We start from the raw sequence: 24,020 nt of genomic DNA on the forward strand, positions 1-24,020 counted from the left end.
GTTGTGGTTTATCTGAGTTCTCAGACTTGAATCCTTCAGCACAGCACAGCACTACTAAATCTAAAATATAAAAAAAATAACAATATACATACATGACTAAATCTGAGAAGTAACATCCAGAACTGTTTGTCTCCTTATTCATGATTCCAGGCCTAACAACGAGTATAAAATATTGACGTCTAACAAATTGCCTAAAAACATGACGTTAGCTTTTGCATCCATTATAGCTCGTTGTTATATGCGCGATCTAAGCATCTACAAAAATTAAATATTTTGTTGACGTTTGGGGGCGAGTTGAACGTAGACATTTATATAAATAAAACCACAGCTGTATCGTTCGTAGATGATACCGGAATCTCTTGAGTAGCATCCATCGTGCCGATGTAAGGACAAGGCTTCCAATCAGCCGCTGGAAAGCATATGATGTTCAAAGAGGACTAATTTCAGCTACGGCACTATGAAGAGCTTAAATACAAAATTCAGGAAAAACATTCTTGTCAATAAGAAACCCGGAGGTATGCGTGTTAAAAGGTCTTGCAGTAAAAGTGAGTAGTTGCATGCCAGCGAGAGATGTCAAGTGAATAATGACACTCTTTAAGGTACTTGCACTCTCAAGACTGGAATATTGCTAAGGACTAAACACCCCCATTTGAACCCAGTGGAATTGGAGATGTGATGAATTTGCAGAGAACATTCACTGTCCACATCTATTCAATTACCTAAATTATAGAGATAGTCTGCCATCCATCACGCTGTAGTCCCTGGAGCGCTAGCCAGAAAGATATATGATAATTTACCCCTGGAAAATACTGAAAAGACTGGTTCCAAGTCTTCACGATAAAATAACTCCTCACGAGAGCGGGAAGAGAGAGGTAAACTAAACAAAAGAAAATGGCCCTAGTAAAAAGCTAGGTGAAATATGTACATCAAGAGATCACGTATTAAGTATTAAAAGTCAAATACTCTTCAAGATCCTTCTTTAAATAAAAAAAATTACCATCGATACATACATACACACACACACACACACACACACACACACATATATATATATATATATATATATATATATATATATATATATATATATATATATATATATATATATATATATATATATATATATATGCAAAGCAAGCCACATGGGGATGGAAATCTTTAGTTCTAAATCTTTCGCACACTCATGCGTCATCAGGAGCTATGCAATGTTGCAAGATAGCAACAGATAGGAAGGGAAATTCTCTGAGACAAGGCAGAAGGTATCAGTGGCAACCCATATCACAGATGTTTGTGTGTGTATGTGTGTATACTACGAGTTTAATCACCATTTTAAGGATTATCCTTGAATAATGGCGAATAGGTTACATGGATCTTCAATGCCCCATGTGTAGTCGGTAAGCTTAAAACCTAAATTATATCCAACAACCACCCACACCATAGGTATGGAGTGCATAAAAAAAATCCAAACAATATTCAGAAAAGTTCCGCTATAGACACTACGACAGTCAAAAGACATGTGTATACATTGTCGTTCAAAAAAAATTGCAGACGCCGCCAGAAGAAAAAGTCGAGCATTGGCAAACATCTTCATTAATACGATGTAGACTCCTCCAGAAGAAGGATAACAACAACATAAGCACTGACAAACATTTTCATGTACTCGCCATAGGCGGGAGCAGCTTGTAGAAAAAAAGACAAATATTTGCAATAATGTTCTTTTATAAGTTACAGGAACTGCCTGATTTTTTTGGAAATGCATTTTTGTTCATTTATAAGTTTTAGAGGCTGTGTGTGTGTGTGTGTGTTAGAGAGAGAGAGAGAGAGAGAGAGAGAGAGAGAGAGAGAGAGAGAGAGAGAGAGAGAGAGAGAGAGAGAGAACGAACAAACGAAGGACCAATGTGTAAATCAACTTACTTATCTACATCAAAAAAAAAACAAGTTTCATCGTGCAGATTAACAAAAGTATAAATAAACATTAAAAAATTTCTTTTTGTCATAAACAACGTACACCAGATCAAAGGAATAAAAGAGAAAGGTATTTGGTACGGCAGCAGATTGCAAATGGAAAGCTACAAATGCTCTTTTTGGTTATACACTGGTATGCAGTTGTTGCACAAATATTATACAAAGGCATATAATGGCATACAAAGATTATACATCCGTGTATTTATTGATTGTACCAAGTGTATGCGTATATATTCGGAGATTGTACCAGTGTACATATGTATTCATAGGTTTCACCAAGATTAATAATATGTATTCAGGGTTACACCAAGATTATACATACAAAATTATACTAGTATACTAAGAATATACAAATGTATACAATATCAACGCTTATCCAAGGATTTCAAATGCTATAAAAATAACATACCAAACCTATACAAAAAAAATAAAGATTTTTTTACAAATGTATTTAAAGGGTGAATAAAAAACATTCAAAGGTTACGCAAAAGAACACATTATACGCACATATACGCAAAGATCCTGACGCATCAGACGACAGTCACTTGAAGTTTCAATCAACCAGATTTGGCTTCTACTGATTTTTCACTCACTTTTGAAAGCCAGTCTAGTTTATTCGACAGCAATAATCCTTAAGGGAGGTTCCTCGACGCTGACGAGGGGCTCTTGATCTAGGGAATTGGATCTGTGCTCCAGTTCCCTGAATTGAGCCTGAATACCTTCCATACCCCCCCCCCCCCAACATGCTCTGTATAATCCTACGGGTTTAGCGCTTCCCCATGATTATAATAATCGACAGCAGTAACATGTGTAGTAAGTACAAGCCTTTATTGAGACGTTTTATTAAGGAGTTTTATTAAGGCGTTTTAATAAGACGTTTAAAAAATAATGGGGAAAATGTTTCTCAATAAAGCGTCTATTCCACAAAGTTACAATTTATTTCTTTTAAAATAGATATCCAGGGATTGTATAATTTTCATGCTAGTTTTATTTTTTCCCCGAGGCCTATTTTAGATTGTTATCAGAGCCTATAATAAAACTAGTGAATCACAGCAATGAGAAAACTAATGAATCACAGCATTGGGAAAATTAGTGAATCACAGCTATGAGAAAACTAATGAATCACAGAACTGAGAAAACTAGTGAATCACAGCACAGAGAAAGCTAGTGAATCACAGCACAGAGAAAACTAGTGAATCACAGCACTGAGAAAACTAGTGAACCTCGGTAGTGACAACACTGGCAAAACACAGCAATACAAAATAAGTAGCGAGTCATAGCATTGAAAAGCCAGTTTATAACAGCAACGATAGACCAGCAACGACAGAGCAACAACGACAGAACAACAACGACAAAGCAACAATGACAGAATAATAACTTCAGAGCAACATCGACAGAGCAACATCGACAGAACAACATCGACAGAGCAACATCGTCAGAACAGCAACGGCAGATCAATTCAAAATTCAAACCATAACGAAACACGACTCTCTCTCTCCATCTCGTGGTGATCTGCTCTTGCAACTGTGTCCCTGTTTACCTAGAGAGGGTTGTGGGAGTCAACGCCCCCGCAGCTCGATCTGAGACTCGGCCTCGTGGTGAATCAGGGTCTAATCAACCAGGCTGTGAAATTATATTTCACGAAAATCTAAGCTAATACGAGTCATTCACTGCTAGGAGGCTCGATCCTTCGTGCCCCTAATCGACAACGGAAAACTAATACTGTCATATCGTCTAAAATTTTCAAAATAATTTAGTCACAGATATTGGTAAAATTAGTGATAATATGTTAGGTAAGAGAACATCACAGTGGCTAATGAAACATTAAGGCTCCATTTCACTCATCAAGAGCGAAACGTAAATATAATAAATGTCTCAGTATTTGCTCTTGCTTCCTGTTACCTAACATATTTAGTTTCACAGCATATTTGATTTTCCAGCATATTTTACTGCCCAGCATATTTTTCTTTTCTGTACTTGCCGTTTGTGATATGATCTATTTCAGTCACATCATATTTCATATTGTGATCTTTTTCATTGTGCTTTATTTGTATCTCTTCTATCGCTTGCCTTCTTCCATTGATTCGTATTAGATTTTGTTTCGCATTTCGTTATCGCCTCGTCCGTCTAAAAACCTCACCGTCTCTCGTAGTGGCTTCGTTTTTCCTTTTACCTGGAGTTTACCTGGAGAGAGTTCCGGGGGTCAACGCCCCCGCGGCCCGGTCTGTGACCAGGCCTCCTTTGGTTTTTGTTCTCGCATATAACCAGTCATAACCTCTCCATCCTTCCTAACCCTTGGTATTTCGTTATAGCTCGGTGAGGCAGAAGCTGTGTGTAACAAACATGCGAAAGTCATCACGGGTGACGCGGAGAATGCCAAAGAAACCGAAGAAAGGAAGAAGAGAGAGAGAGAAAAAATGAGGTAATTGCATTCCTGCGGGGAGAACTGGGCCTTTTTTTTTTATGGCTAAATTGATCTTTTCTTGTCTCTCTCGGAGACCTGCAATGTGGACGATGCGATGTGAGTTGACAACTCTGTGATGATGCAGGTTTGAGATGACCACTTTGTGATGCTGTGGGTGTGATGATCTTGTCATACTATGGATGCGAGATGATCTGTGAAATAACGACCTGGTGATGCTGTAGGAGTGAGATGACAACCTCTGAGATAACTTTTTGATGCTGTAGGTGTGAGATAATGATATTGTGATGCTGTGTGTATATGACCATCAGTGAGACAATGATTTTTTTTGACACTGTGGGTGAGATGACCTTGTAATGCTGTGGATGTTAGATGACAAACTGTGAAATGACGACCTTTTGATGCTGTGGGTAAGAGATGGAGGCCTTGTGGTGCTGTGAGTGAAAGATGACGGCCATTTGGTGCTGTGAGTGAGAGATGACGGCCGTGTGGTGCTCTGGGTGAGAGATGACGGCCTTGTGGTGCTGTGGTGAGAGACAACGGCCTTCTGGTGCTGTGGGTAAGAGTTGACAGCCTTGTGGTGCTCTGGGTAAGAGTTGACTGCCTTGTGGTGCTGTGGATAAGAGATGAAGACTTGCAAGAAAACGAGCTGTTGATGCTAAGAGTGTGAAATAACCTTACGATGCTGTGGACTTGAGATGACAGCCTGAGAGATGACACCCTGAGAGATGACACCCTGAGAGATGATACCCTGAGAGATGACAACCTGAGAGATGACGTATGAGATGACCTGCGAGAGGATGGTTCTGTGAGATGACAACCTGGTGATGCTTAAGTATTGCTTTTAGATATCAATGTGGCTGAGTAGCATTTTCTTCTGCTTCGTCATTTGTCTATGTATGCAAAACAACTACTATGAAAAAAAAATTGAATTTCCAATCGCTTTCGTGATTTCTCACGTTATCAAGGAATTGTAAAAATAATAGAACAGTAGAAGACTTACAAGCCTTTTGCTGTCCTATTAATTTTTGCAGATCCTAGACTAGTTAATTTATACTTACCTTCGATGTACCTCTGATGAGTTCCAAGTGTTTTTCTACTCCTGGAGTCCGGCCATGGCACAGGGTCTCCTGGTACTTTCCTGGTCAACAAGGCTGTTGCTGTTGGTGGCCCGCAGTGCTACATCCATCACAGCCTGGTTGGCCTGACAACTGGTGAAGATGCTTGTATGATAATTGTACTTGTAAATTTACTAATGGAAATAAAGAAGAATGGGGGAGCACTGGAGTGGTTCTGGTCTCATTTGCTAAGCTGGTTCTTCTTAATTAAGTCCATCCTTTCCAGTACAATCTGTTTTGGCGACATGTTCACTCAAATGATGAGTGGCACTGCCCAGTACCGCCTTTATGGTGGTATGCTTACTCACAGAACGAGTGGCACTGCCCAAGGATGACTGACACTGTTTAATAATGTCTTTTGACGGTATGTTCACTCAACTGATGAGTGGCACTTTATTATGTTATGCTCACTTACAATCGCCCATCAAGGCAAAATCTAAAAATATCTATGGTATGTCGAGGGTGGAATCCTGGGCTTAGGACGGAAACGAGACGGTGTGGGTGGGGCCGCGGGGGTTGTATCCATGGCCTGGGGAGGATGTGGGTGGGTGGGGGTTAGTAGGGTGGAAACCAAGGCTTGGGCAGGAAGTGGGAGGGCATTGGGTTATTGGGGGGAGAGGGCATTCCCTGGTGCAAGGATGAAGGAGAGAAAGGGAGGAGGGGGGCGGAAGAGTGGACCAGGGGTGAAGGAGGGTATTGGTGGGACGGTAACCATGGTATCCTCGACTTGGAAGCAGACTCCGCGAATCAGTTGTTCCTCGCACCCCATTAAACGTCCACGCTTGTCGCATCCGGGAGATATTCCCCTATTTTGGTGGCTTTAATTGGCTCAGTGAGGGGTTGTCGTCGTCTTTTACCCCGAAGGCTAAGCCTAACAGGCTCAGAAACTTGCAGTAAGCGCTTTAAAAATTGGGAAGATCACGGGAAAATCTGAAAAATATATAGAAAACGGTTGAGCAGTACTACAGCCTAGAGACGGCGGCAGTATGGCGGCGCAGCCGTCAGTTGCCATGTTCTATGTTCCTAACACAAAATCCCCAAGAATTTTTAAATATATCTCTTAGATTCCTACAATTTCATCTAGGATGCAGTGTTTCATACACAGATTCATATGAGATATTTTCAATTACTCTAGAAAACGCGTGTGATTGATAATTTTCATCTTAACATTATTTGCTCCAGTCACTTGACATTTGGAGCATCCACTCCGCTGTTAATATCTTGCAAATTACAATTAATAAGGATCCGCTTGTGTGAAAGCAGCGTGCTGAGGAGTCTGTCGTTCCATGGAGGAGAGTGAGAACCATGGCCAACACTGAAGTTTCTCTCACTCGCTAGCAACAGTAAGTTTAAACGTTTGTTTACTACCTTTAGTTAATTGTGAAAGCGACAGAAATAACTGGTAAGATTTTTTTTTTACACAGGGTTTGACAAGGTTTAAGGATCCCTAGCTTTATTGACAAGCTATTTGCAGGTTAAGGATTCCTAACTCTATTGGCAAGCTAAGAGCTGTTACTTACATCAGCTCATTTGAAAGCATTTTTATTGTTGAGACATACAAGTAGGGAACAGAATGAAGTTGGAGGTTTCTGCCCGTCTTGTGGCATAAAAGCTTGTTTCACGCTGTCCTCGAAGTGGATCCAAGTGTGGTACTTTGACAATATTGGCCTTGTACATAACAGTAAGGCCACCCACATCCCTCCTGTGTTGAAGGCTCTGCTGAAATGACAGATCTATCCAGGATGGTCCAGGCGAGAGATGAGACGTCTTGCTCTGTTCTCTACTCGCTCTCTCTCTATCTCTCTCTCTCTCTCTCTCTCTCTCTCTCTATATATATATATATATATATATATATATATATATATATATATATATATATATATATATATATATATATTATATTACAAATCATTAAAAAAATAGATGAGATTTATCCTGGGACTGTGTCCAAGAAGCCATGTAGTCCAGGATGAATCGCAAAAACTGGAAATGCTTAGCAAGTACGTAGGTATTAATTCAGGTTTACTACACAAATCAAGACTTTAACAGTTGTCTTACAGTGAAATTTGTGTAAATAATTGTAGGATAACCCATTAAAGTCAAAAGCACTGCTACCTATGAAAGTAAAGTAGCTGAAACTAAGCCTGTTTACAAAATTTCTAACTACGGATATTCTGAATATCTTGCTGGGAATTTTTGGAAAGCGAACACAATTTTGTAGTGTCGTAGATGAATGGTTCAGAGAACCGACACGTTGATAAATTAGACACATGTGCAACTCTTGGGTATCTTTATTGAGGAAACGTTTCGCCACACAGTGGCTTCATCAGTCCATACAAAGGAGAATCTTGAAGAACAAGAGGAGAATGAGGTAATCAGTCCTTCAACCTTGAGTCGATGTGGTCAGTCCATCAATCTTGAATAGAATACGGCATATGTGCGGAGAAGTGGCTTATATGCCGTAGGCAGGAGAGGTGCAGCAGTCGTAGGTGGTATCACATTTCTTCAATGTGGAAGTAGGTCGTGCCTAACCCTTGGGCACGACCTACTTCCACACTGAACAAATGTGACACCACCTACGTCTGCTGCACCTCTTCTGCCTACGGCATATAAGCCACTTCTCCGTACATATGCCGTATTCTATTCAAGATTGATGGACTGACCACATCGACTCAAGGTTGAAGGACTGATTACCTCATTCTCTTCCTGTTCTTCAAGATTCTCCTTTGTATGGACTGATGAAGCCACTGTAGTGTCCATAGAAGGTGGCCATGACTTAAATATTATGTATTATATATCAATAAATTTCTGATTATGTATGAGGCCTCAATAAATTTTTTTTTTTGTCTACGGCTTAACAATAGCTATAAAAGGTAATGAAGCTACAGAAAGGGAAGAAAATTATTATATATTTTGTTAATGAATTCTAATTATAGCATTGGATTATTCTTCTGGAATTTGTTCTCTAATATTAATAATGTTAGGGTATAATTGATGGCATTTATATATGCCTGATTATGTCAGTTAATAAGGAACCCAGTGGAAATAATATGAAATGTTTGATTTTATTTTCCCCAGGTTAAAACTATATAATGCACTTTTGATGTGTTTATTAAATCAGTGTTTCGTCAAGACCATTGTAAAACATTTTCTGTTTATGTACGAAGAAGCTTACTAAAACTTCTTCCCCCCTCCCCCCACACACGCGCACGCCCGCGTGCGCGGGTGTGTGGGGGGGGACAAGGGATAGGGGGGTCATGACAACGACGTATAAAATACTGACAGGAATTAACTAGTTGTACAGGGCCAGAATGTTTCAGAAATGAGATGCGCGAATAAGGGGACACATCTGGCAGTTAAAAACTGAGGTGAGTCATAGGGATGATAGAAAGTATTTCTTCAGTCTTAGAGTTGTCAGGAAGTGGAACAATCTGAGAGTGTAGTAGTGGAGGCAGGATCCATACATAGCTTTAAAAAGAGGTACGATATGGCTCTAGGAAAAGGGTGAGAGTGGACCTAGTAGTGACTAGCTAAGAGGCGGGAGCATGCGCTGTGAATCGACCCCTGCAACCACAAATAGGTGAGTATACACACATAGGTGGGGCCAAGAGCTGTGACTCGACCCCTGCAACCACAAATTGAGCGCGCGCGTACACACACACACACACACACACACACACACACACACACACACACACACACACACACACACACACACACACACACACACACACACACACACACACATCAACACTGACCCAACAATTGCCCAGTTAAGTTCCTGTACTCCACTTCAGCAGTTTCCTTCAAGCTAAGTAACAGCCGAACAAAAGTTGGACGATCAAGGTTTAAACCCTTCAAGCTTTGATGCTGACCAAGGGCTCCTGATTAAAGAATTGGATCTACCCTTCCTTCCCTTTGGTCAAATGTAATTACCTCATATATCCTTGCATTGTTTGACCCAGACGGATGGTCACGTGTGCAACACCTGGGTATCATTATTCAGAAGACGTTTCGCCAATCACTGGCTTTATCAATTCAATTCAACACAGTAGATGAGGTAATCAGTCCCTCAAGCTAGGTGTTCACCGCCTTAGTCTCGATGAATCTAAAGCATAGGTAGGACGAGTAGGTTAGATAAGGTTCGTCAGGAAACAGGACAAGTGTTTCCTGACGCGGGTCTTAGATGATGACCCTCCGTTGGAGCTTTTGGTCATCTGACCGAGGCCTTCCGCTGGCTTACCGGTCCACCCCTTCAATAATTATACTCATAGTTATAACCATTTAGTTAAGGGGACGAGTAAAGTAGAATCTGAAGCCAGTGCTTCAGAGTCACCAAGAAGAAGTCACGTTGGCGATAAATCGTCAAACTATAAATACCCAGATATTGTAAAAAGTTCAATTCATCAGTTTGTCGGTATTGTATACCATTTATACTATAATGTCTATAACGATTTAGTGCTCTTATATGGCAATGATAATGCAACATTCCTAAATCACAAACCGATCAGGATAAATCTGTGATATTTTCCTACTGGCGACACGTTCTCTTGTGAAGAAATTTATTAAAATTATCGGCAACCACTAACCTAAGGTAACGTTATTAATGTTGTTAGACAACTTATGGTTACACAAGTCACCGCCGGACGTCGCCAGCATCTGAAATCTTGGTGACTACCAGATGCATAATAATAAGAAAGTAATATACTACTACTAATAATAATATAATTATTATATTATTATTATTATTATTATTATTATTATTATAGCTAGAAGTTTCAAACATCTACTCAAGCCAAACGTGTCCCTGTGAGGGATTGTGTTCCTGATAATATAAAAGTTGTAATAAAAACGTGATTAATGCGATAGGAAGTATTAGTGACAGCTAAGAATACTAAAAGTAAAGACATCAATATTATTGTACTAATTTTGCCATCAATTTGAGAAATCTGGGTCTCCATGGGAAACTTTGTCTCAATAAAGGCTCCATCCTGCCATAGTGTATTGTTTAATAGCTTTTCTTCTACAACCTCTATTTCTATTAAAATTATAATTACCGTTGTAATTGTTTTTATTTTCATTCTTTATTATAAGTATATCTGTATTTTTATAATTTAGTTATTTTATTATTTTTAATATCGTGATGTTGCTTTAACAGCGACTGACTACTTGAGGGAGGGATGTATGATCCTAGTAGGTTTAGCGCTTTCTTTTGATAATAATAATAATAATTGAGGGGGAGGGGAATATTTCCAGTAATCTGTTATACAACCTTGAGAACTAAGAACAAAAAATATACTGATGAAAGGTCTCAGTAGTAGTAACGTAGTAACCAGCCACCAGCACCATCAGTGACTTTCTCATGAACCACGAATTACTGTATCGAACAGCCGAGTTGGGTACTCCTAGCAGAAGAGTATACCAGTTAGTAATTCCACAGTCACTAGTGAATGTAGCCTTACAGCTAGTTCACGATGTACCAGGTGTTGCACACCCTGGTATGGATCGTTCAGTAAAACAAGCCAGATTGAAATACTTTTGGCCTCGTATGGCAACTGATATTTCTGAGTATGTTAGGAAATGTAGTGTCTGCATGCAACATAAAGGCAATGCTAATGGTCCTAATCCAATCCAAGTGTATCCAACTACTAGCGAACCTTGGGAAAGAGTTGCGCTAGATTTGTTAACTAATTTCCAATGTTCCCTCCAAGGTAACAAACATCTGTGTGTTATGGTAGACCATTTCACCAGATATTGCGAGTTAGTTCCTATTGCAGATAAGACTGCCGAGACAGTAGCTAAAGCGTTTAAAGAACGCATTATCTGCAGGCATACCACCCCTAAGTCCCTAGTAACAGATAACGGAGGTGAATTCTGTAATGAAATTCTTGAAAAATTGTGTACCTTGTACAAGATCACTAAATCCACCATTGTTCCTCATCATCCTGCCAGCAATGGGTTAGCGGAACGAACCAATAAGAAAGTACTTGATGTCTTGAGAGCCACTATCAATCCCAATAGTGAAACTTGGGATGAAGTTATACCTGATGTGCAGTGTGCTATAAATTCTGCTTACAATGTTTCTATAGGTGACACTCCACATTATGCATTGTATGGTGTAGATAAACGTTTGCCTTATGAGTTGTTATATTCTAATCCGAAACCAAATTATAACCCTGATGATTTCGTAGCAACTCGTACCAGCTTAGCTCAAAGTGTTTTTAGAAGAATCCGTGAAACACTTCATAAATCAACAGCTGAATTCACAAGAGTCGCAAATACTCGAGTAAAGCCATCCAAAATCAAAGTAGGTTCGAGAGTTATGCTGACTAATTTTAACAAAACGTCTGCTATGCCAAAGCTTGATCAAAGGTTTGTTGGTCCTTATCGAGTAGTTGAACATATCACTGGAAATAAGTATAAGGTTAGAGAGATTAGTACTGGTCAGTATAAAGAATCGCATTTGGATCATATGAAGTTAGTATGTGATGATAATGATGCTCCAACCCAGACTAATGTGACAGACTCTGACAATCCTCCTGATCCTGTACTCTCTTCCTCTGATACTCAGTCAGACGATCAACCTGAATGTCGTTATTCCCTACGTACACGACAGGTATTGAGAAATCCTCAAGTATCATTTGTAACTTCCAATTCAGATTTGCCTCAAATGCAGCATGAGTTAGCCAATGCTACAGAGTTTGATCCTCCCAGAGATGATACCCATTCTGCATATGCCAATCTTACCCTAGCAGAGTTGGGGTTAAATGTAAATAACCTGTATAGATGAATAATTACAGTATCAACTTATCAGTATTCAAGAATTTTTTTTTTGTGTTCATGTTCTCTCCGCATTCTGAGAGTTAACAGTCTAGATTTGCGTGCACCGAATCTGCCTTTCTGTTAAACACTCTTTCTTTGTATATATTCCTTCCTCAGAATCCGTAGATCACACGAATACAGATCGATCGATCAAAATTTTTGTTTTTATCACTTGTAATCTCAATGTTGAGTTCGTTGTTCATTTGTTGAGTTTTAAGTTGTACTATAGTATACCTTGTATTACATTACAGTTTCAGTTACGTAAGCTTTCATTCCAATGTTCTACTTATGTATCTATAATGTTCATGTTGTGTACTTTGACATTGTATAGAATCAGCCCAAGCCGTATACCTGCCATCTCTAGTTTGTATTAGTTGTATGTCGGGACGACATACGTTAGCGTCGCCGAGCTCTCAGTAGTAGTAACGTAGTAACCAGTTACCAGTAATCTCAGTAGTAGTAACGTAGTAACCAGTTACCAGTAACCAGTGTCCGTTGACTCACGACCAACCGTCTTGAGTCACGTCTTCATATTGTGCTGAGCTGACACTATTTCAAAACACCCACTGCGGGGTACTGGCCAGCCGCCTAGCCAGTGTTACGAGTGGAAGCAAGGAGATAGGCACGGCTGGCAAGGGCTCTGTCCACATAACAGTAATTATACGTATAACAGCCTACGTGAGTATTTCTACCCTAATCCACGTATCGAACTCCCACATGATAAAGGTACACTTGCAGTCACTAGTTCACTGCAGGTTAATCTAAGCCTCTAACTTGATCCTTCACCACCTCCAGTCAGTATAGCAGCTGAGTGTTACGTAAGTTTATTTAGGTATATCTAAGCACAGTTACATTAATTTAGGTGGCGACAATTATCATAGTAACATATGCAAAATAACCACTGTGATAAAAATGCTGAATTTCAGGCGATTTCGTAATTTATCACATTATTAACTGATTATGTGAGAAATCACGAAAGCACTTGGAAACTCACTAATTTTTTCACAGTGGTTAATTTGCATATTGTGATACTACATGTTTACTCTGATCTTATTTCATGGTAAAATATGTGTAAATTGCTCAGGATAACCCCCCCAAAAAGTCAGATGAAGTGACTTTGGCCTCACTCCATAGAGGGTGAGCGTCACCTTCTTCCCTAAGGTAGAAGGAACAAGACACCCCTTACCTGGAGGTTACCTGGTTACCTGGAGGTTATTCCGGGGATCAACGCCCCCGCGGCCCGGTCCATGACCAGGCCTCCCGATGGATCAGGGCCTGATCAACTAGGCTGTTACTGCTGGCCGCACGCAGTCCGACGTACGAGCCACAGCCCGGCTGATCCGGCACTGACTTTAGGTATCTGTCCAGCTCTCTCTTGAAGGCAGCCAGGGGTTTATTGACAATTCCCCTAATGCTTGATGGGAGGCTGTTGAACAGTTTTGGGCCCCGGACACTTATGGTGTTTTCTCTTAGTGTACCAATGGCGCCCCTACTTTTTATTGGCGGCATTTTGCATCGCCTGCCCAGTCTTTTACTTTCGTAGGGAGTGATTTCTGTGTGCAGATTTGGGACCCTTGTATTACCCTTCTACCCCTTCACGTGGGAAGATTTCGCTAGTGCACCATCACATATCCTCATCTCCACTCGATAAAATAGTTATGAGACAGCACAATTTTCCTGAAGCCTTATTTTTTTTTTTATCCCTTAACTCTAGAAGGAGTTTCTAAGCATGCGGAAGGTATGTTAGATAAACTTTATGCCAAAAAAATATCAGATTCATTTTCTTAAGACAAAACTAAAGGTTTATTCATAAGTGAAAATGTAAGTTACGTTCATAACTGTGGCCTATTTTCATTCACTTCAAGGACCCCAATGGAAATAAGTCACTTTGACTTTTTTGGGTTATCCTAGGTAATCTACACGTATGCTACTTTGTATGATACTCTAACTATATTTGTGTGTACCTGTACATGAATAAAAAAGTTACTCACTTTTCTTTTCCCCATTTCGAGTTATTTCTAATACTCCCGGGAATACTCGAAAGCGCGCAAAAGTAACTTTTGACCACTTGCCCCAAACAGCATGAGCTTTAATATAAGCCACCCCACAGATAAGTGGGTGTTCACTCTGACTTTCCAGAGTTCATCTTAGCATTACCAGACATACCAGGCTTCACATGACTCCGCATTCTAAACAACATTCACCTTTAACAACCAAACACATTGTCCCTCTTCAAACATAGGAGGTACTTGTACCTCGTCCCACGGCAGACATGTCTGAGACACTCCCACGACAGGGAGCCAAGGCAGGGCGACCACTTGGATAAGGCCCGGACCGGGCGATTATACCGGCGAATCTATATCAATAATTTCAAACATCATCATTATAACACATTGCAATATATCCTAAGACTACACAAATACTGTTTCTTATATTATATCGAAATTAACTTAAAAAAATAAAGATATTTTAAAAATATATTAACAATTTTTAGCAGAGCGCACAGAGGTGACCATCACCAGCTATGACTCACTTGGCTACAAAATTCAAAAACGTTAACATAGAAATAAAAATATTTCTAAATACAATACAAAAAAATAGGCAGTGGGCTTTTAATCAAACAAAGAGATTCCACTACATTTTCGTGTTTGTTTTTCATTTGCAAAAGAGAGAGTTTGTTCAGAATTTAAACATATTTAAATATTTTCTTGTCTTCAGTAAGCAGTTTTTTTTTTAGCCATATTAATTAAATGGTTTTGTGATGAATAGTTTTTGAAAAACGACAAGTTGAAGAATTGAGACAGTTATGCAACATACGGGAATCTCTATTGAAGAAACGTTTCGCCACACAGTGGCTTCATCAGTCCCATACAAAGTAGAAATGGGTAAGGAGAGGAGGAGTCTGAAGTAATCAGTCCCTCAGTCAGGAATCGATGTGTTCAGTCCATCACTCTTGTAGGAAGTACAGCATGGGATCTTGGTACAAAGACTTCAACGCTTCTCCAACCATTGGACGACGACCTACTTACACTAGTGGCAGGTCTCACTGTGATCCCGCCTCATCCTACTTCGAATCACCTGACTGCAGTATATAAGCCACCTCTCTGGCCCTGTGCCTCCTCTCCTTACCCATTTCTACTTTGTATTCGACTGATGAAGCCACTGTGTGGCGAAACGTTCCTTCAATGAAGATTCCTATATGTTGCACAAGTGTCTCAATTCTTCAATAAAAAGGCTTTGCAATGCCTCATCTACTTACCGAAAAGTAAATAAAAAAGGAGATATGTGTAGCTTTTTTAGCATCTTCGTTTTACCTGCTTCAGATTTATCAAAGTTGACGAATTAAATAGCTGTCAAGGCTGAGCGACTGATCACCTCAAATTTTACCTGGTGTCGTCTTCCACCGATTATTCTCTGTACTGGTTTGATAAAGTCACGGGTTATCGTAACGTCTCCACAATAAACTTTCTTCAATGTTGCACGTGTATTATTCATCTACTTGTCGGTATTATATACAAAATAAACACTGAGGGAGTTGAATGATAGCTCTAGGCCTTTCGTGTTGCAATCAACACATCAGAAAAAGGAGGATTTCCAAGCAAATACGTTCAGAGAAAGCGTATTCGCTTTGATATATATATATATATATATATATATATATATATATATATATATATATATATATATATATATATATATATATAATTTTGAACAGTAGTGTTCAAAATTACATTGACACAGAGGAAAAAAGAAAGACCTGTGTTAGAGGATATTTGTTCAATATATATATATATATATATATATATATATATATATATATATATATATATATATATATATATATATTTGTGTGTGTGTGTAACATTTGTATTGAAGTACATGATCACTTTAGCTATCCATATTTTGCACACTTCCCTAACCACTGATAGACATATGTAGAGACGTACAAACGGGAGAAAATGTAGAATAAATCAAGTGAATGCAGGAGTGTCATGCATTTCACTTCAGAACAATTAGAGAACACAGTGTTAATATACTCTTAATTTATGTCTCTCCAGCTTATTATAACCCTAATTTTTGAAGGGGTGGACCGGTAAGCCAGAGGAAGGCCTCCGTCAGATGACCAAAAGCTCCAATGGCAGGTCATCATATGACTAAGACCCGCGTCAGGAAGCTCTTGTTCTGTTTCCTGACAAACCTTACCTAACCTAACCTCTCTGAAGCTTTCCACCAGAAGAAATATGAAATATAGCCGGAACAATGGTGAATGTTTTCTGGAGGAAACTGGTCATCTTCTGAATCAAGTTACAGCCAGGCTGTAATGTTTATATGGGCCTGCGTGCTGATCGCAGCAAGAATCTAGTTGATCTGGCAGTTAATACAAGTCTGGCCTGTAGCCAGACTGCAGAGGTAAAAAGCTGTATCCCTGGTATTTAGCTTATTCATTTACATTCAAATTTTGTTTTATTTTGATTAACAATGTACCTAATTACCTCCTGGTTTATTTTCGTTAAAGTGCAAAAGCAAGAGCAGCTGCAGCTGCAACTCAAGGAGCAAGAACTCCAGCAGCAGCAGCAGCAGCAGGAAACCAAACAGGAGCTGCAGCAGCAACTTGAGCAGCAGCAGCATCACAAAATGACACAGCAGCTGCAGAAGCACCAGCATCAACTCGAGCAGTATCACCAACAGCAGCAGCAGCTTGAGCAGCAGCTGCATCAACAGCACCCACAAGTAATTGCTGTTCAGCAGTCTCATGCTGGTCAGCAGACCAGCGCTGCGAAGGAGGGAGGCATCATACAGAGATTATTTAAGGTAAATTATTTATCCTCTTGGGCCCCTCAAGGAAGGTTCCTTGATGTTGGTGAGGGGCTCTTGATTTAGGGAATTGGATCTGTGCTCCAGTTCCCCGAATTAAGCCTGAATGCCTTCCACATATCCCCCCCCCAGGCGCTGTATAATCCTCCGGGTTTAGCGCTTCCCCCTTGATTATAATAATAATAATAATAATTATCCTCTTGGGTACTGTTGAATATTTAGACCAAGCGTTAAACCCCCCTGTGGGGCATTTATCGCAAGTAGCAGTGGAAGGTCGAACCTCCGTCTGCTTAGGGCGGAAGAGACACGCTAGGTAGTTGTTTTCGCTTAGTCCAGCCATTATATTTAGAAAATTTGCAAAATAATCTAATTCAGTCACTTAAAGATCATTTTTCTTCTGTGTTGTTGCAACAGATCGACTTGTCTAGAGACGACGATAGTTGAATTACTGTCCTGAGTGGAACTCTTGAGTAGCTAAGTTGACTTTAAAATTGCTGAATTGACTTTTAAAGTACATGAGTAGACTTTAAAGTAGTTGATAAAATAGGCTGTGGCCAGGTAACATCGCTACAGTTGAAAAATAAACCTCAGGAATATTTTGTTTGAGAGAACATAAATGATTTCAAGATGAGGGAGGGGTAGAAGGGTGTTCTGATGTTTGCGAAGAGCTCCTTATCTAAAAATTTAGAAATTTCTAATTTTTAATAATTATTAAAGGGGTGGACCGATAAGCCAGCGGAAGGCTTCGGTCAGATGACCAAAAACTCCAGCTGTGGGTCCTTATATGACTATGTCAGGAATCACTTGTCCTGTTTCCTGGCAAATCTTATTTAACTTAACCTCCTTATCTAAATTAATAGAGGTTCCCTCCCCTTCCTCGGGTCAGATCAAATTACCTTCCTTTCCCCAAGTTCTGTATGACCCTTATGGATTTAGTGTTTCTCCATAAATATTAATAATAATAATAATTAATATTTGAACGCCTCTGTGTGTCTTCATTATTTCTTAAGTACAAAATGATTAAGTTTTTTACACTAATATCGAGGACAAAGACATTGTTTGGATTTTAATAGGCACTGAAATTGACTTAGAATTTCACTTCACATTACCAGGAGAATGCGTGCGGATGTGCTGGTTATCCTGTAGTCTCCCTTGGGGTGTTCGGCTCAGCAGCTCTCTGTCTGGGCATCATATTATGTGCCGTGGACAGCAATATGCTCGCTATTGGCCTCATCTTCGCAGCTGCTGGAGGTAAGTGGGAAAGGGGGAGAGAGAGAGAGAGAGAGAGAGAGAGCATAAGAGTGAGTTAGTGAGAGACAACGAGAGAGCGAATTCTGAGTCTGAGACTTCAAACATCCCAGTTTACCCGGCCTCTTATCAAAAAATATTTAAATCAAAATGTGTATACATTATGAATTTAAGAAATAATGACAGATGCTTATAAAATAAAATTATATCAGATATTTGTATACTAAGACAAATAAATAAAGTGTTTCTTTAATAAGTGAAAAATCAGTGTTATTGGTGAAACTGTCGTATTTAAAAAAAAATCACGTTTCAAAACAGGAGAACAAATTTAAGACAGCAGCAAGACGATTGTAACTTTCACCTGTTTTATGATATTTGGTTCCTGTTTTCAACGTTTCTTGTTAAACACACACACACACACACACACACACACACACACACACACACACACACACACACACACACACACACACACACACACACATTCGACCCCTGCAGCCACAATTAGGTGAATTAGATTAGGTGAGTATACACAGTGACTCAGATGAGTCACAGGAATGTTAGGAAGTATTTCTTCAGTCATAGAGTTGCGAGGAAGTGGAATAGTCTGGAAAGTGATGTAGTGGAGGTAGAATCCATACATAGCTTTAAGATAAAGCTCCTGGAGCAGGGACAGTGGACTTAGTAGCGGCCAGTGAAGAGGTGGGGCCAGGAGCTATGAATCGACCCCTGCAGCCAGAATTAGGCGACTGCACACACACACACACACAAACACACACATACACACGCACACACACACACACACACACACACACACACACACACACACACACACACACACACACACACACACACACACAGGACAGGGACAGAATGTTTCAGAGATGGGACACAACAACAAGAGGTCACACCTGGAAGTTGAAAACTCAGATGAGCAGCAGATATGTTACAAAGGATTTCTTCAGACATTTAGTTTCAAAAAGTGGAACAATCTCGAGAGGGATGTAGTGTAGGCAGGATCCATACACAGCTTTAATAAGAGGTACGATAAAGCTCTTGGAGCAGAGAGAGTGGACTTAGTAGCAACCAGCGAAGAGGCGAGGCCAAGAGCTGTGAATTGACCCCTGCAACCACAAAAAGGTGAATACACACACACACACACACACTCACTCACTCACTCACTCACTCACTCACTCACTCACACACACACACACACACACACACACACACACACACACACGCACACACACACACACACACACACGAAGGGCGGGGCCAAGAGCTATGAAGCGATCCCTGTAACTACAAGTAGGTGAGTACACACTCCGATCTCTTTCTCTTTGCACAGTTATAAGCAGCTTGGGCTGAAATCATGTCATCCCCCCAAAATGTTTAAAATGGGTATGTAAACTATTGTTTCTTTTTTTTCACAGCTGTAATGATCGTATTCTGCTGCCGGATGTGTGATGTGCCTGACCAGGACTACAACACCCTACACTCTGACCAACCGAAGCGTTTAGTCTCTTCTGGCGATGTCAGACTTCAGTTTCACAATGAGACATCTTCCAGCGGCTGCCGTTCGTCAACCGGATCTCAGATGGTGAATTATCCGGCACTTACTGAAGATGAAGGTGTTGGCGTCTCGGAACAGTCTAAAGGAGGATACCTGGATTCATCAGGACAGTGTCCGGAGCCGCCAAGACAATATCTAGATTCGTCAGGACAATATCAAGAGTCACTGAAAAAACAACTTAATGGCATCAAGATAACTTCTGAAGAAGAGACTCTAAACTACCAAGAACGAAACGGAAGAATGACTTCTGGGAATTCAGCGTCGCTTGACAATACAAATCCTAGCTATCCGCTACCCCCTGGAGGATCGTCTCCAAGCTACTCGGTACCACTGGGAGGTTTGCCCACAAATTATTCAATACAAGTTGCAGGAACGCCTCCTACCTACTCGATGCTCCCTGGAGGACTACCTATGAGCTACTGCTATTCACTACCACCAGGTGGGCCGACGACTTGTTACTCTCTGCCCCCTGGAGGACCGATATTAAACTACTCTTCATCACCCGGAGAGGCTAACTTCCCGATGTCACCTAATGGAGCGATATCTGGCTTCCCAATACCACTGGGGAGATCGATTCCTGACTATTTAAGACCGTCTGGAGATTCCATAGACAGCTATATACCCTCTGCTCCAAATCAGATCTCAAGCGATATTCCTCCTCCATATACAGTAACCCCATTTAAGTAGATTCTTTAACTCGTAAATGAATCAGTCGAGTGAGTGGCGACGAGTGCTCGTTAATGTTAAGTATTTTGATTTTTTTTCTGTAATGCAATGTAGAATAGTTTACTGCATTTAACTATCAGGGTTTTAATTATACCTCTTTAGGAACAATGACTTAAGAAGATCACATTGCCTTAAACCTGAAGTTAATGGAATTACATTACTGATTATAATCAGTGTGTTGAGGCAGTCATTAAGTCTGTGCTCTTCAAGGTACAGAGATAAGAGGAGGGGGTTGCCTTGATGCTTATGAAGGGCTCTTGATCCAAGAAACTGGAGACTTTTCTTCCTCGAATAAAAGGTAATCATGCTTCCCATTTCCCAGGTGTTCTATGGTCACTACGGGTTTAGAACTTGGCTATAAATATAATAGTGGTAGTTCGGTCATAACAAATGGGAAATTCCGCGCATTGTCTTCCGTCAAAAGTCTAGTATATCTTTACTTACTCAAAATTTCCTCTTGTCTATATGAAAACTTTGTATACATAGATGAATAAGATATAATTTCATTTATTAAAGTTTTTTTTTTTTTTTTTTTTTTTTTTTTTTTTTTTTTTTTTTTTTTTTTTTTTTTTTTTTTTTTTTTTTTTTTTTTTTTTTGACAATTCCCTTGATGCAGTCGAAATTTATGGCAAGCTTATTTTTCTTTACAAGTTTGTATCTATGTGTAATATAAAAATTTGTAAAAAGAAAAGAAATAAAGCGGCCGACATGTTGAAAAAAATAAAAAAATAAAAATTTTGGCCACAGTTAATTATAAAAACATTAAGTAAATTTAAATATAGAAATTACACATAATTACACAAAATTACACAAATTACACATAATTACACAAAATTACACAAAATGAAACAATATCAGTTAAGGTTAATACAAAAATCGTATCAGTTAAGATTAAAGATAAAAATAGTGATGTGAATTAAGATTAAACATTAAATTTATTATATCAGTTAAGATTAAGCATTAAAATCGTAATATAAGTTAACATTTAACAAAAATTCGTGTCACTTATTAAACAAAAATCATTTAAATTAAAATCATATAAGTTTTTGCTGAACATAAAAAAATTATGTCATTTAAGACTTAATATGAAAAATGAGGCAAAAATTAAACCAAACCTACTGGTTTAGAGGTTTTTATCTAGCAGCATTAATATTTAAATAAGCTAAACGTTCAATTTTAAAATAGAAACTTATCTCTTAATCTGAATTTCAGCAACAGATAACTGAAAAAAATAACATCCTTGAAAATAGAGATTATTAAATAAGTCCTTCAGATTTTTCCCCCTCAAAAAAGTTACCTCTCATTCTAGGGGCACTGTATGACCCTTACGAGTTTACCGCTTTACACTGAATATAATAGTAATAATAAAGTAAAATTCAAACGTCTTGCTGCTAAAATTTAACAAAAATTGCTAAAAATAATTTACCTTATGAGGAAAAGCCATTTAATTCACGATCTCAATCCACTGGAAAAAAATAAGTTAACTCACCACCTCAAGCCACTAAAAAAAATTACCTTGTTCATGGTCTTAACTCTGGTAAAGCAGCCGAAGTTATGACCTCAACCCTCTGGAATATAACTTAGATTATAACCTCAGTCCACTTATAAATATTCAAATCTCGGCAGCAATCCACTGAAGAAAATGGTCTGGTTCATGACCTCAATCAACTAAAAAACAAAACAAAAACAGCCGAAATCATGGTTTTATATAACTGTAAACAGCTTAAATGATGTTCGTAATCCAATGAGAAACATCGTGAATCACGTTTTGCACGAATTAAAAACAGCCTAAATCACGAATACATTTCACGAAACACTGTAAATTATGACCTCTACCTACTGGAAACTGAGCTATTTCATTACCCCAACCCACTGAATAACAATGAAAATGCCAATAAGTCGCAGAGACGTTAGGAAGTATTTCTTCAGCCTTAGAGTGGTCAGGAACTGGGGCGACCTGGACAGAGGAGTGGCAAAGGCAAGATCCATACATGATAAGGCTCTCGAAGCCAGGAGGGAGCGAACCCAGTGGAGGCTAGTGACTAGGCGGGGCCAAGAGCTGTGACTCGACTCTTGTAATCACATATAGTTAAATATATAGGTGAAAAGACAGACAGACAGACACACACACACACACACACAGTAGAGGCCAGCGAAGAGGCGAGGCCAGGAGCTATGAATCGACCCTTGCAATCACAACTAGGTGAATACACACACTGGGAGCTATAGGGATGTTAGGAAGCATTTCTTCAGTCTTAGAGTTATCAGGAAGTGTAACAGTCTGGAGAGTGAAGTTGTGGAGGCAGGATCCATGCATAACTTTAAGAAAAGGTACGATAAGGCTCTTGGAGCAGGGAGAGAGTGGACCTAGTTGCGAGTAGCGAAGAGGTGGGGCGAGGAACTGTGAATCGACCCCTGCAACCACATATAAGTGAGTACACACGCGCGTGCACACGCAACCACTTTTACAACATTCCTTGTCATAACATAACCATAAAATAACAAAACTGTTGAAACTTTGGAAATAATATTGAAAAATATATGCTAAATCATCTCAGATTTCCGCACAGAGCAAAACAACTCATGTGAAGCAATGAGAATGCCACCACGCAATTTATCAATAGTAAATTTTCCTCGGTGATAAATGAAGCTTGTATATTTCTTGAAGCACATTGGTCGTTTCCCACGACGGCGGGTGACCCACAAGGAGAAAATACCTACCTTCACTAGCTTCCACATATCGTACTGCCGACATTAATGAAGAAAAGTCATTCGTGGGAAAACTAGCTTTTACTTGGACAACGCTTCGCTGCATGAACAGCTGTAAGCATGTTGCAAATGGTATATAATACCGATAAATTGAAGACTAGGATACATGGGCAACACTAGAAATCGTTATTCGTTTCGTCAGTAAAGATTACTAGTGTTGCCCAAGTGTACAGTTATTTATTACACTAATAGAAAGAGTATGGGCGAGATACAGTTAGTAGGCTACTGCCAGGGGTATAAAATAGCACTGTATTGGGATTATTACAATGATCTGTTACAAAACTGTGCCAAGTGGGAAATAGACAGAATAGTGACAAAAGTATTAAAATTAAGAGAACTCTTCATAATACCACAGAAATGAGACCACAGTCTCATTTCCCTCTCTACCCACACTCCACACTGGTCGAGTCTCCTCTGCCTGGCTCTCTCGCAGCTAGAAACCACTTGTTTCCCAACCTCTAAACGAGTGGATGGCTGGGAGGACACCCAACGTCACATACCTCCTCTCATCTCCTCTCCCTTCCCCCCCAAAAAAAAACAGAAGATAGGAAAATCTATGATT

The 24,020-nt window shown here is 39.5% G+C and overlaps 1 protein-coding gene across 1 annotated transcript; it reads left to right on the forward strand.

Moving 5' to 3' along the window:
* Positions 1-6,242: 6,242 nt before the first annotated feature.
* Positions 6,243-22,376, forward strand: LOC128696006 (uncharacterized). Its single transcript, XM_053786984.2, has 4 exons — positions 6,243-6,848; positions 16,844-17,139; positions 18,255-18,393; positions 19,824-22,376. Coding segments are annotated over exons 1-4 (1,263 nt in total). The 5' UTR covers positions 6,243-6,847; the 3' UTR covers positions 20,651-22,376.
* The last annotated feature ends 1,644 nt before the right edge of the window (positions 22,377-24,020 follow it).

The sequence above is a fragment of the Cherax quadricarinatus genome, chromosome 48 (assembly GCF_038502225.1).
Source record: "Cherax quadricarinatus isolate ZL_2023a chromosome 48, ASM3850222v1, whole genome shotgun sequence".
In the NCBI taxonomy this organism is placed as follows: domain Eukaryota; kingdom Metazoa; phylum Arthropoda; class Malacostraca; order Decapoda; family Parastacidae; genus Cherax; species Cherax quadricarinatus.

What these genes read in the sequence shown, in the direction of transcription:
- LOC128696006 (XM_053786984.2), top strand. An exon ending in TCATACAGAGATTATTTAAG is followed by an intron (nt 17,140 to 18,254) that starts GTAAATTATTTA and finishes TCACATTACCAG; the next exon opens with GAGAATGCGTGCGGATGTGC. An exon ending in CATCTTCGCAGCTGCTGGAG is followed by an intron (nt 18,394 to 19,823) that starts GTAAGTGGGAAA and finishes TTTTTTTCACAG; the next exon opens with CTGTAATGATCGTATTCTGC.